General features: G+C 42.1%; 1 protein-coding gene across 1 annotated transcript in view; it reads left to right on the top strand.

Annotated features, from left to right (window-relative positions):
• TPCN2 (two pore segment channel 2) overlaps positions 1 to 4,076 on the top strand; it is a gene marked incomplete at its 5' end in the record, with an annotated part of 35,730 nt that extends 31,654 nt beyond the window's left edge. Inside the window, one exon of the mRNA XM_080983309.1 lies at positions 533 to 4,076. Within this exon, the coding sequence (XP_080839435.1) occupies positions 533 to 611 (79 nt within the window). The 3' untranslated portion in view covers positions 612 to 4,076. The remainder of the gene's footprint in view (positions 1 to 532) is intronic.
• Positions 4,077 to 13,732: the final 9,656 nt, after the last annotated feature.

Raw genomic sequence — 13,732 nt, 5'->3', positions numbered from 1 at the left:
TGTTTTTATGTAACTCTCTTTTCTGAAACTTTAATAAATATCATTTAAAAAAAATATGTTCAAGCGACTGTAGAAGTTGCATCTAGAGTATGTAAAGGTAAAGGGACCCCTGACCGTTAGGTCCAGTCGCGGACGACTCTGGGGTTGCGGCGCTCATCTCACTCTATAGGCCAAGGGAGCCAGAGTACAGCTTCTGGGTCATGTGGCCAGCATGACTAAGCCGCTTCTGGAGAACCAGAGCAGTGCACAGAAACGCCGTTTACCTTCCCGCCGGAGCGGTACCTATTTATCTACTTGCACTTTGACGTGCTTTCGAACTGCTAGGCTGGCAGGAGCAGGGACCAAGCAATGGGAGCTCACCCCGTTGCGGGGATTTGAACCGCCAACCTTTTGATCAGCAAGCCCTAGGCTCTGTGGTTTAGACCACAGCGCCACCCGCATCCCTCATATCTAGAGTACATAAAGGTGTGCACAATCTGCGCTGAGACATTAGCTCTGTTGACTTCTAATGGCTCCTGTTTTGACCTTCTAGGGATGTTTTGGAAGAACCTACAGAAGAAGAGCTAATTGAAAAACTTCACCAGCACCCACATATGCATCTATGTAGATGACACAGGTGGAAGCAGCAGTTTCTCCTCGTCATGCCTGCATGCAGGTTTTGTAGCAGAAGGAAAGATATTGGGAAGCTTTCTGAAAGAAGTACTCTATATCTTTGATTTTATTTTTGAATGGTGCCTGTAGTACATGGTCTTTAAAGGTTTGTTTTAAAAGGTTCATTTAAAACATTTTTTTTTAAAAAAATCATAATTTGACTTTATTTTAAGTTGACTTTTATAAGCTTATGGCACTGTCACATTAAAAATACAGAACTTTAAAAATCTGGGAAATAATGTGACAGAGCAATTAAGTCTTTTAAAGAAGGGAAATGCATTAATGACACTGCACTTTAGAATGGAAACTGTGGAAGATGTAGAACTACTATGCTGGCTTGCTGCTAGCATTTAAAAACATAAACTCTGTAAGTTGGACTTAACTTTTTCTGTTACTTTTGTGTGTGTGATGTGCCACGGACAATGCCTTGATAACGGGGAAAGTTCTTGGAAAATAGCATCTTTTTTCTTTTAAAAAAGTAAATATTTAATGCAAAAGTGTGAGGATTGAAACAAGACGCCATTATCCTGGGAATTCTTTTCCAATATCACCTGCTCCAAAGTGGTAAATCTATAACTGTGTATACGCACATCAAAAACGCAATCTTCTCCAAAATTCTAGGTGCTGTAGTTTTCCCCTTAGAGAACTGCATTTCCTATCATCAATGAATGAACTATAGTGCCCAGAATTCTTTGAGAGGAAAATATGCTTTGAATGTGCTTTAACGGTAAAGTGTATATGCAGCCTAGGTTAGAATGAAGAATAATGCAGTGCCAGTACAGCATCTTCATAGCAATTGCACTCAGTTGTACCTGTTGCTGGGTTTACACTAAAGCGGTTTGAGAACCGCAGACCTGCTTTCCCTATTTTAAATTCCCACACATGCCTTATTAAATGGATTGGCAGTTTCACAATAGTTGAGCATGATGGATTGTGCCTCCTTGTTGTTGTTGATATACAGATATATATATTTATATGCCTTGTTGCAATAAGGGAGACATGTGCATTGAAGCAGGCTTCTGTGCACATATGCCATGTCTTGGTTTGGGAAACCTGTGGGCAAATTTGATGCTCACCAGGTTTCTAGGAGGAGCCACCTCATTCTTGCAGCATGGAGGAGAACACACAGCCTCATTTGCTTTCTTAGGCCGCTATCTGATCTTGTGGAACATGACTGAATTAGGACCACTATGGTTTTTATATGGCAAGTAGAAGATGAGAGGGAGCACCCCTTTGCTCTTAGGGGTTTTGCTTCTACACATTCATAAAATTGTTAGACTGCCGAGTGTATGTTTCATTCCTAATTGTACTACCCTGCCATAGTTCTGGCTATTCCCATTAGCATCCTTTTGTTTCTCAGGGGTTTGGTTTTTTGCTAGAACGTTACATATGGGATCTTGAGGTTGCATGGAGCTATAACTTCCATACATTGCCATGCTTACGAAGACTGGTGCTTAAAGCCATGTTTCAAGTGTAGACTCTGAAGTTATTGGCAGTGTGAAATAAAACTTCTCGACAGCCTTTGGTATTTGGACTATTGCGTTGCTGTTGAATCCCATTAGACAAAGGTGAAACCAACATCCATTTTATATTAGTAAAATGAGAATTTGAGGCTGTTGTGCCATCAAATTTTAAAAAATGAGAATTACAGTAGGAAAATCTCAGTGCTTTTAATTGTAGTAGTAGTCTAAATATTTTTCTTGGGCATTTATACAAAATTCTTTTGTGCAGGAATGAGCTGTGGTTCCATCACAGCAAGTGTGCAATACCTTGGGATGCGAGTCCTTGATAGAGTCCTAAAAATACAGTTTTAGAAGTAAAAGTAGTTCATTACACCATTATACAGACAGCAGATGTTATGGAGACTATCCCTGCTGGTTAAGGAGTTCTGTGTTATGACACATTGCTTCTGATATCCATTCCTGTGATTCATTTAGTCAGCAAGAGCTATTAAATAGCCCCTTTCTGTTATTTTCATCATAAGGCACGCTCTGCCCCCTTTTCCCCATTCTCCTTGTGAACTTCATCTAGCAAGTAGATTCTAGATTCATAAGCAGTTCTAAACCAATAACCTCTTGGCCATTGCAATCCTGAATTTTTAATTTCTTTAAACTGTCTGCTGGGATCATTTTTCCTCTTTAGACATGCTGTGCATAGCTTTGAGGGTTTAGTAACTTGGAGGTCCAGACCCCTGAGAGGTGCCACCTGTCCCCAAACCACAACCTGGAGGGCGGGGGGAAGTGTACAGAAAATTGAACAGGGACATCAGAATGTGTTGAGTAACCTGCCGCACAAATTAGGGAAACTGGCACACCACGTTCATTCCTCAGGAAAACAGTCCCAATCTTTGCAGTTGACAAGCAAATGGAATTGTAAAAAAGAAGCAATGAGTAGTGATCCCTTTGTAGCAATTTCATATGTATGCGCCATTATACCAGCCCTGGGATTATTCCTGTCTTAGCATCAGTAGAACTCTTTCAGGGCAACATACATGTTCAGTACAGTCATATGGTAGAATACTTCCAGCCAGGGTTGGATTTAGGTTTGATGAGGCCCTAAGCTACTGAAGGTAATGGGGGCCCATTATATGTCCAGCTGTCCTTTGTCAACAACAAATTTCCACTGTTTTTTGTTTTGAATATATGCTATATGGTAATTTATGGACCTAATAGGTATCTAAAGTCATTTGCACATAACAAATATATTTTATCAAAGTCTTTGATCCAGTACATCCAGTTTATTTTCCCTTTACATTTTTGGGGGGCCTCCAAGAGAGTGGGCCCCTAAGCTATAGCTTGCTTAGCTTATACGTACATCCGGCACTGCACCACTTCAGACTGCACATAAAGGATTGCAGTTCTGAATGTTCCCCTCATACAAAAATAAAATAAAAATACGCCTGTGTGTACAAGGCTAGCACATTGGGAATAACGAACATACCATAGCTGTCTCTGTGACATGCCAGATTAATTTACCTGGTTCTTCATTTATAATAAACTCATGGGAACTTTGGGACTTTTTTTTAATGTTTCTCCATCTAATAATGGTTAGGGCATGTCTTAACTTAGTTTCACCTTTAGTTGTGAACAGTATGTCTCTGTAATTTTTCACCTTTTCAAATTACAAGTAAAATGGGCATTTTTCTATACTCTTAACACCAGTTGGGGCTCCCAAAAAGTTCCTCTTATGCAACTTTCAATAAAATAAAATAGTGCCATTTGACCAGTACAATGTGCCCAATATATCAATGCAACATACCTTTTATTCATGCTCTGGGATCTTTTATAGAAAAACCACTAGGTTTGTGTATTTTGTGATTTTTAAAAATGCACTAAAAATTAAGTCTATCAATGCAAGTCCATTACTGAGAGCACAAGAATTTGAATGTAATTACTTGTTAATATAGTAAAATATTTTTGAAACAACTGGAATCCTCCCATTTATTTTGTGTGTGTGACTGCTTGTTTGAAATTGGGCTGTCTGAAATATTAAGCTGTCCTCTGGTTTTCTGAACATTTTGAGCATCTAGATTTTTGGGGGCAGTTTTATCTGAGGTGGGTTACTGTCAACCTCTTATTCGTGCATTGTTTAGCTCAACTGGTGTTGCCACATTTTTGCTTAAATTCCTGCCTTATGAGTCGGATTACACAAGCAAGCAACACAGTAATATTTGATCATTCATTTTTTATCCTGTGTTTCCTCCATGGAAATCAGGGTACCATCTCTTCCCCTGCTTGCCAAATCAACTATATCCTTAAAACATCCTTTGAGGTAAGTTAGGCTGAGAGAGAGTCATTCAGTGAGTTTTATTGCTGATCAGGGAATGGAAGCAAGGCTTTCCCAGTGTGGTGAAGGGCATAGCTCACTGGCTGAGCTCCTGCGTTGCATCTGAAAGGTTCAAGGTTCAGTGCCTCTAGTCAGAGTTGAAAATGTGTGCTACCTGAAACCCTGGAAAGCCATAGCCAATGAGTACAGACAGTACTGAGCTAGATGGACCAATATGCTGATTTGGTATAAGGCAGCTTCCTGTGTCCTAGTCTATATCGCATGGGCTCTCATTGGGGAATGACTTTGATAATGTCAGACCAGTGCAGTTATTTACTGTGCAGTGGTACCTTGGGTAACAGATGCTTCAGGTTACATCCGCTAACCCAGAAATAGTACCTCGGGTTAAGAACTTTGCTTCAGGATGAGAACAGAAATTGCACAGTGGCGGAGGGAGGCCCCATTAGGTAAAGTGGTACCTCAGGTTAAGAACGAACCTCCAGACGAATTAAGTTCTTAACCTGAGGTACCACTGTATATCTAATGCACAGAAAACTACTCAACACAACAGAGTCCGACGAGGATGAGTGTTGTTACTTTTACCGGGAGGGAACTGATGAACTGTACAAGAAATGACAGTTCAAGGCCTTGAAAAGATTCATGTTAATGTTAGATTTGCAGATAACAAAACAAAATGTATTCAAAGAGAACCCCCTGCCTTTGTCAGCCATGTATACTTGAAATTATGTCTCCGTTGTAATGGGTACAATATTGCTGCCTAAGGAAACAAGATGGTTTTATAGTTTTGTATGCAATCTGCATGCAGGTGTTATAAGTTCTAGTCAAAAAGTAGACCCATTGAAACAAATGAAGAAAAGCAGCAAGCCGGAGAGAGAGAGAGAGAGAGAGAGAGAGAGAGAGAGAGAGAGATGTTTGATTTCTGTTTGAATCCAAGGCTGTGGCTATGGGAGAAACAAGGCCTTCTGGGGTGTTAATGTTGTGAGCCCCTCCAGCATAGACACTTCTCATCTTGTTTATTCAACATGATCCTGTTGGCATCTGGGGGCATCTGATTGGCTCCAGCTAGATCGTCTCCCTCTCAGCCTTCGCACTGCAGAGATTCATCGACCTCTGGCTCCGACGTAAATCAGCGACTCAAGCTTGCTCACTTGAGCACACTTTACTTAGCACAGTAAACTGCACAACAGATGAGGCTTGAGGCTGTAGATACATACTAAAACTAAGGATTTATTTTACATAAATCAGAACAAAGAAACATGTCGTCTCTCCTTGTTGTCTTCTCGGAGAGAGACTAAAAACAAAAGCAATACACAGAGCGGAAGTTCCGCTCACGGGACCCAGCAGTCTGTGCTAGAATGTAAACAGACATGTGACATGTAACAATCCCACATATCTGCAACAAAAGGTGGAATGGAACCTCCAACAGATCCATCCTCATGCCCAGTAGAAAAAGCTTGAAAATCATTATCACTTTTTATCATAATCTCCCCATCTACTTATGCTGGTCTATGACTGTAATAAAGATTTGATTTGATTTGATTTGACTCCTCATCTACTTAGAAACAAGGGTCATTAAGCTCAGTTATGCTGACTCCAAAGTAAATGTGCATAGGTATAATCTTGTATCAACATTGCTCTTTTCACTGTCTACCCCACTGTCATCTGGTAGAACAGAACAAGTTCAACCATGGGGATAGAATCTAGTGCAAAAGATGACATCTCCAACCCGTGTGTATGTCAGGCTGACATACCAGTGGTGTGTAGTGTTTCTGCATTTTCTGTTTTTCTTATTATACCAAAGGTCCCAATTCATAGCAGTCATGCAGGCATCCATGCATTTCCCAAGATGACTCCACATCTGAAATTGACTGCAAGACAGATACCGGTATCTATAATTCTGCAAAAGTAGACCTGTTAATCACAATTTCCATTTTCTCTTTCATCATCTTGGACTCCCAACTACTAGAAAATGGGAAACTAGTGAACCAGCAATCAGGTATGGCCAAAGAAAGGAACCTAGGAATGTTATTTATTTATTTAAATATTTATTTATTTATATCCTGCCTTTTCCCCTGACAGGGACTCATGGCGGCTTACAGCTAAAACAGAAACGTCTAGAAAACATATGGGGGGGGGGACACACAACAATCTTATTCATGAAACCTTAAGAGGCTAGTGTCAGCTGACAGTTGGAATAAGAAAGAAAGGAAATATGTTAAATTGTTACAGTCTAGAAGACAGACAAGTTGACTTCTTAAAAGAGACATATTTTGTCTAGTGAAAGAATAAACAAATGGAATCGCCCCCTCTTTTTTCCTTTGTCAGCGTGGAAGCTTGGCTAGATGGCCGTTCTCTTTCTGGTCCTGAAATGTACGTGAGAACTGTAGTGCAGGATTGGGTCCTGGCAGCTTGGGTTGCATTTCTATCCAGCAGAGGAGTGTGGTTTTGTTCCACGGAGATTTGTGATGCAAATCTGTAACACTATAGTGTTGAACTGCCACGGCCTTGGGTCATGTCAATATGGTGGTAGCTCTTTACAATAAAGATCTCATTGAGGTGAGCAGGAGAGCCTGTCTAACCTGTATTATTTTACTCAGTTACATCTCCTTTCTGCATTTTGGGTTGAACCGGTTCCAGCCCTAATGTGCTGCTGAGCTGTTGCCAGTGCGCTTTTTATTAAGCAATGGTCTTAGAAAGTAAAACCCGAGTCTTTAATGTGGCCTCTCCTACCTGTTTTAATACTGGTGAGAATAATCTTATATTTCACCAAACCTATGTGTATTTAGTTTCTGGCTTCCTGGATAATTGAGGGTTCCTATTAAAAAGGCCTGAACAATCCTTGCTATAGAAAAACGGCTCTAAAGACCTTCTCTGTTTGGAATTAAAGGTGAAGGTGTTAAACCCAGACAATAAAACTCAGATCAAAGTAGCCAACAGAAGGAGGCCACAAGAAGAGCAGATTGTCCTTTCGACTCCATCACATCACAGAAGGTGCCACCTCTCTCTTTTCGTAATTGAATTTCATGAAAGATGCAAAGCCATTCTTTCGAAACGTAATTCAATCGGGCCGCTGGCTGGATCGACAAGGAGAGCACCTGCTTTGTTTGCTTTAGATTTTGGGCTGCAGACCCTCCTGGCCTGATGGGGGTTGGCTAATCCACAACCCCAGCTTGCGGGGGCAGCAACAACACCTGTTGCCCAAGTGTGCTGTTAACCCAGTTCATATTAGGCAGGTTTTGGATTCTGTAACTATGCTGTGAAGGACGTTCATCCTTCCAGCTGTGTCAGTTGCAGCAGAGTTGAATAGCACAAAACCATAAATATTGATAATGGCTTTTTTTTGTATGGCCATAAACTTGCTCACATGGGGGGGGGGAATAGAAGGGGGGGGGGTCGAATCCATGACATTGTGATTAAGAGTCTCATGCTCTATCGACTGAGCTATCACAGCTGACAATCGAATACAACCCTTATTAGTTCAGATCCTGTCATGCATTTGACCCGGGTCAGCAAAATGATAGTTGAGGACTGCCTGCAAGAAAACAGAACAGATATTTTAAAATGCACACACAGTGGCCCATCCCCACATTATTATTACTTCATTGATAGGCTCATCTCTAATACAAAGACTGCTGGTGGAAATCCTTTTTGCTTCCATAAATGCTTCTGTTGGTCTCAGTTACAGATGGGTAGCCGTGTTGGTCTGCCATAGTCGAAATAAAAAAATTCCTTCCTGTAGCACCTTAAGGTGCTACAGGAAGGAATTTTTTTATTTCTTCTGTTGGTCTGTCATTTATGAAGTTGTCACTGTCCCTATTCAGTGTTTTTCAAGCATGATAGCTGCTCTGTAGGGCACAGCTTTATCTATGAGAACTTCTCGACTACAGCTACTGAGGTTTGGGTGATTCGATACCAGGCAAATGTTCTTAGCTTGGCTGGAGAAAGCCTGAATATTTTATCAGACTCATTTCTTTATCAATAGTTATTGGATACAATTCCTACCTCATTGCTAAATATGGAAAGTGGAATCCCCCATTCAGAGCAAACCAACTAATTCAAACATCCTGATCTATTATGCGGACTGGAATACAGTTATTCTTCAGATTGTGTCATGTACTTCTCAGCTCAAAGAAATGTATAGGGAAATGCATGGCTTAGGAGGAAATTATACAAGAATGGTCAAGTTTAGGGGAAGTGAGTACAATAAAAATGCAATCGATAATGACTGGACACATCCAAAGCTAACACGAACTGGAAAGAGACTTATTCATTTATTCCCTAACCATCATAGGTCCCACCAGGAAGGAAGTGCCTCTATAGGCCATATACATATGCTGCAATGCAGGGGAAGTATAGAAATACGGTAACTCAGAATGTGGTAATGGGTAAAGAATTCAGCTTCCTGAGAGTCAAAGTTTTCATTTTAAATAAGAAGCAGGTACCTATCTTTTAAAGGCATGTTTAAAGGTATGGCTGATGCTTTCTGAAATCTCAAAAGCTGTGCACCCATCTTTTCTAACTATTCTCCAGTCTCCTGAAGACACAGATAAACTGCCTTCCTTTGCAGACCAGCAGATTTCTTTATTTTATATAAAATGTCAATTCCACCCTTCTGGTACTTGCACACTGTTGTGCAAGTCTGCTAAAGCAAAAACAACAAAACATATTGTGGCAAACAAATTTATTGCAGCAGATTTGAGTCCATTTTGTTAAATGCATAAAGTGTTATGTCGGTTGGCAGATAGATATATTCACATATTTATTCCCCCCCCCCCATTTCATTGTCATTTAGTACCCCCCTGCAGCCTCTCTCTCTCACACACTGCTGTATCCCTGATGTGTATATATAGCCAAGCAAAGATAATACTTCCTGCATCTGATGAAGTGAAGTTCAGTCCATGTAAGCTTATGTGACAATAAATCTGCCGAGGCTTTTAATCTGCTGAAACTCTCGGCACAAAAATAAATCTTTATGCTTATATCCTGCAGAGTCATCCTGTTTGAGCAGGGACTTCTGCTTGTTCAGTTGAACTTCCTCTCTTTTCCTCTCCCCATGCACTCCCCCAATCTATTGTGGGGGAGGAGAAGGAGGAGAAATTTGATTGTGCAAGCACAAGTCTTTGCATGAATGGGACAGCAACTTGATGGCTCATGCTCACGGTAGCTGCCTTTTGCTCCTTGTTCTGTTTCGATGCTGGGACAGTTTGTTGATCTTGCATGCCATAAGGATTACATGAAGAAGGCTCCTGAATGCTGGCATGCAAGGCTTCAGGCTTACATTGGTGTTGGAGGAAGGAAGGCCCTAGACCTGTGTTTTTCAAACGTTTTGAAGTGGGACTCGCCACGAAACTCACTCACCTCTCTACACGTTGGATGCCATTTATTTTATCTTTCCGACATTCATTTCACACCCAAATTAGCATGAATGTGGTTTCTAGGCACACTCACTCATCTGAGGAACTGACCAGACCCAGAACTGCTTAGCATCCACAAAGTGGTGGCCTCATGGGCCTTGAGATCACACCCTGGAATCTGGCATGCATGGAGGGCACCACTTATGTGACAACCCACTTATCAGGCAACAGGGAAAAAGTACCCATTTGTTTCACCCCACTGCCTGATAAGGGGGATGGACACAAAGGGTTCCCTTTTTCAAAAAGATAGAAAAGGGGCTCCTTTCCTCTCCTGTCTCTTGCATACCAGGCAGGAAGGGAAGGATCTGGTCCCCTTTTCCAAATCTTTTTACAGAGGATGTCCAGTGAATGCGCTGACTCTAGTCTGCTTGACATCCTCTGTAAAAAGTTTTGAAGAAAGAGAAAGAGACCCTCTGGCTATCTTCCTGCCCCTTGGCCCATCCCTTCTCACCCCCCAGGGCAGTGGCAGAAATCTGCGGAACATCTTCTTCTCTTTCTTCTACGTTTTACAGAAGTGGATGAGCTGGCCCAATAGCGTCTGTGCCTCTGGGAAAATGATGGCAGCCACAACTGTATAGACCCCTGGAGCAAGGCGCTTGCTCTGTAAAAAGCAAAACAAAGAAAATAAAGGAAAGATGTTGTGGCAACTGCTGCCCTTGGGGTCCTGTAGTTTGGGGTCCTCTGGACTGCAGGGCCCCAGACCAAGGTCTCACAAACTGGCCCTTGTGGTGCCACTGCAAGGAACAGGGTAAGGTGGAAATACTGTGGTTTATTTAACTCCACCCATTGGTTCAACTCAATTGAACCAGGGAATATCTTGGCTCAGACCTCACTCTCTTAACTACCACCTTTATTCTGGTTTTAAGGTCAGGTACTTCATATCTAGGGAAGAACATCATATGTCTAGATTTGTAGTCCTGAGGCTCTGCTGAGTTAGGTTTCTGGAAGACAGAGTTTTCCCTGCCATTTGCTTTGTACTTTGCCGCATGGGGTTATTATTTTTCCCTCTGTTTTGAATGGTTGCCATAATGTTACTGTGCAAATACAATTATCAGAAAGCGCTCCCTGTTACAGAAGATACCCTGAATATTTCCTTAGGGTCACTTAGTTCATATTATTTATCGCCAATCATATGACACAGCAGGTGCTGCCTTCCTGTAGTCCAAAAGTGCCACTGCAGTGAAAGGGTCACATGCAGTTTGGGAGATGTCACCTTAAAGTTGGTTCTGTCTTTAGCCAAGATTCTGCAGAATGCCAGTATGTTGTTGGCACAGACAGATCCCTAATTACTATCTCTTTTAAATACATTTAAAGTGCTGTGCAAATCAAAAAGTAATTGCGGTGCTTCCATGCAACAAAATAAAAACGCCTTTGCAACTCAAGTATTTCTGCCCACGGGGCATTTACCAGAAAGAATATTGAGAAATGTGGGTTTGATTCATGTAATTGGCTTTCTGCATTGCCGCCATGAAGGGCTTGTGCTGTTCTTTACATCAAAGCATTTTGACTTATCCTGAGTGCTCACTGAGTAGTAAAGAGGGTGGAGTTGTATTTGGTGCCAAACCAATTTTGGGGGTTGGCTGGCCACATAACCAAAGATCTGTAGATATGGAATTGCTTGTGTCTGTTTGGTCCCCCAACCTGAGCAGTAGTCTGGGCTTTGACTCAGGATTCATCACCATGAGATCCAGATCTGAAGCTGATCAGCAGTTTGGAGAGGGGAGACCTGGATACAGAGAACCCTGAATAGGAACCTCCAGAGTCCATACCTTCCAAGTCTGCACTTCCTGAGAAAATGTATGGGCAGCAAAAACGACTCCTGCCCTCCCCCCGCAGAATCCTGGGAATCACAGTTTACAATTACCAGTGTCCTTAACAAACTACAGTTCCCAGGGTTTGTTGAAGATGCCATGGACTTTAAATATAAGATGGCTTGCCAGTAGTACATGTGAAAAGGATCTAGGAGTCTTAGTAGGTCACAAGCTTAACAGGAGTCAACAGTTCTGGGCACCACAATTTAAGAAGGATATTGACAAGCTCAAAGGTGTGTTGAGGAGGGTGACCAAAGCTCTGGAAACCAAGCCTTATGAGGAACAGTTGAGGGAGGTGGGCATGTTTAGCCTGGATGAGGGGAGAGTGCGAGGAGATCTGATAGACATCTTCAAATATCTAAAGGCTGTCACATGGGAAATGGAGCAGGCTTGTTTTCTCCTGCTCTGGAGTGTAGGACTCAAATCAATGTATTCAAGAAAGGAGGTTCTGACTAAAAATCAGGAATAACTTTCTGATGGAAAGAGCTGTTTGACAGTGGAATGGCCATCGTTGGAGGCTTTTAAGTAGAGCCATCTGTCATGGATGCTGTAGCTGAGATTTCTGCATTGTAGGGGTTTGGATTAGATGATCCTTAGGATCCCTTCCAACTCTACAATTCTATGGTTCTATGCAATACACCACTGGTGCACTATTATTATGTCAAGAATGTGTTGCAGAACACCCCTGTGATAAAACACTGGTCCAGGTGGTGGTGGTGGTAGAAATACAGCTTCCCACTGGTGGAAGGGCTGCAGTAGTAGAGGACATACTTTACATACATAAGGTCACAAGTTCAGTCTCCAGCATTTCCAGGTAGGGTTCAGAAAGTCTCGTATCTGAAACTCTGGACAGCTGATGCTAACCAGTATGGATAATGCTTAGCACTTTGGACCTGTGCACTGATTTGGTGTAGGGCAGCTCCCCATCTTTCAAATTCTTTAGCCTTCCTTCCAATTTGGGGATGTGGCATGATGGAAGGTTGATCCTTTCTCCCCATGCTTCATCTGTGACCCATGTCACCCATCTCATGGAGCTGACATTATTCTGCCTGTATGTTTCCAAAATTTGGCTGACAGTTTGGCGATGTGCTGGGGAAGGGATAGCCCACTCCTTTTCATGTGCCACAGCATGATGCAAATTGTGTGCATGTGTGTAAACACACACACACAAACACCAGCTACCAAGGGGGGGGGGATGCATCCCCACATCTCTGAAGTCATGGGTAGTTTTGACTCCCAGTGGGTCTGAGATCCCGAAGCTCAAGACACCAGATCCAGCAGCAACATCTCGTCCACTTTATTGTTGTGGTTGGTGGGTTCAGAGCTGGAATTGTTTCCCCTGTTGTCACTTTCTTTTCGGAATGTCCTTTTGTCATTTCAGCCTACAAGATATTGCTTGTACTTAAATATACCATTGTCAGCTTCACTGAGGTACCACAAACAGGTTGGCCTTTGTGAGAAAGCAGAACCATTCTGAAATGAAAGCAATGAGGGAATATCTGTGTCTGGCATAGACACAACCTGCAAAAAAGAAAAGGGGGTGAAAAAAACCCCAATGCTTTGATCAGCTATAAAGAATAACAGCTGTGTTGAGAAGGTTTGTGGTGGTTACCTGGCATTATCTCTTTTTGCAAAGGAAAGTACATTGTAAACCGGTAAAAATTAACTGCCAGAGCACAATGCTGTTTTTGTGACTGAGGAATTCAGATAAAGCTCTGCTTCTCTTGGCAAGCGGATGAAAAGAACAGAGTATTTGCATACAGGTGAGGCAAGGCTGTAGTCCAAGCCACTGCCAGGTATACAAAGTCCTTCCAGCTGTGAGTGCTATCTTTTAATTAAACTGGATAGATTTCCACCTGACCAGTGTGTGGGAGGCTTCAGAGATGGGGCAATACCAAGAAACGTCATTGGATGGCAGCAAAGCATTTGACACATAAACACCTGGCACATCCAAGTACCACATGGTGACATTCCAGCGACTGTCAGTCAGCGAGCTGGAGACTGTGGACCCAAACTCCTAAGCTGGCTCAAAACTCTGACATACAACAGAAAGATTTTGAATGAGCCGTT

This window comes from Podarcis pityusensis, assembly GCF_964106645.2.
Source record: "Podarcis pityusensis genome assembly, chromosome: 1".
NCBI classification, from domain to species: Eukaryota; Metazoa; Chordata; class Lepidosauria; order Squamata; family Lacertidae; genus Podarcis; species Podarcis pityusensis.
Note: the sequence above shows the minus strand (reverse complement) of the source record. Positions and strands in the feature narration are given on the sequence as shown.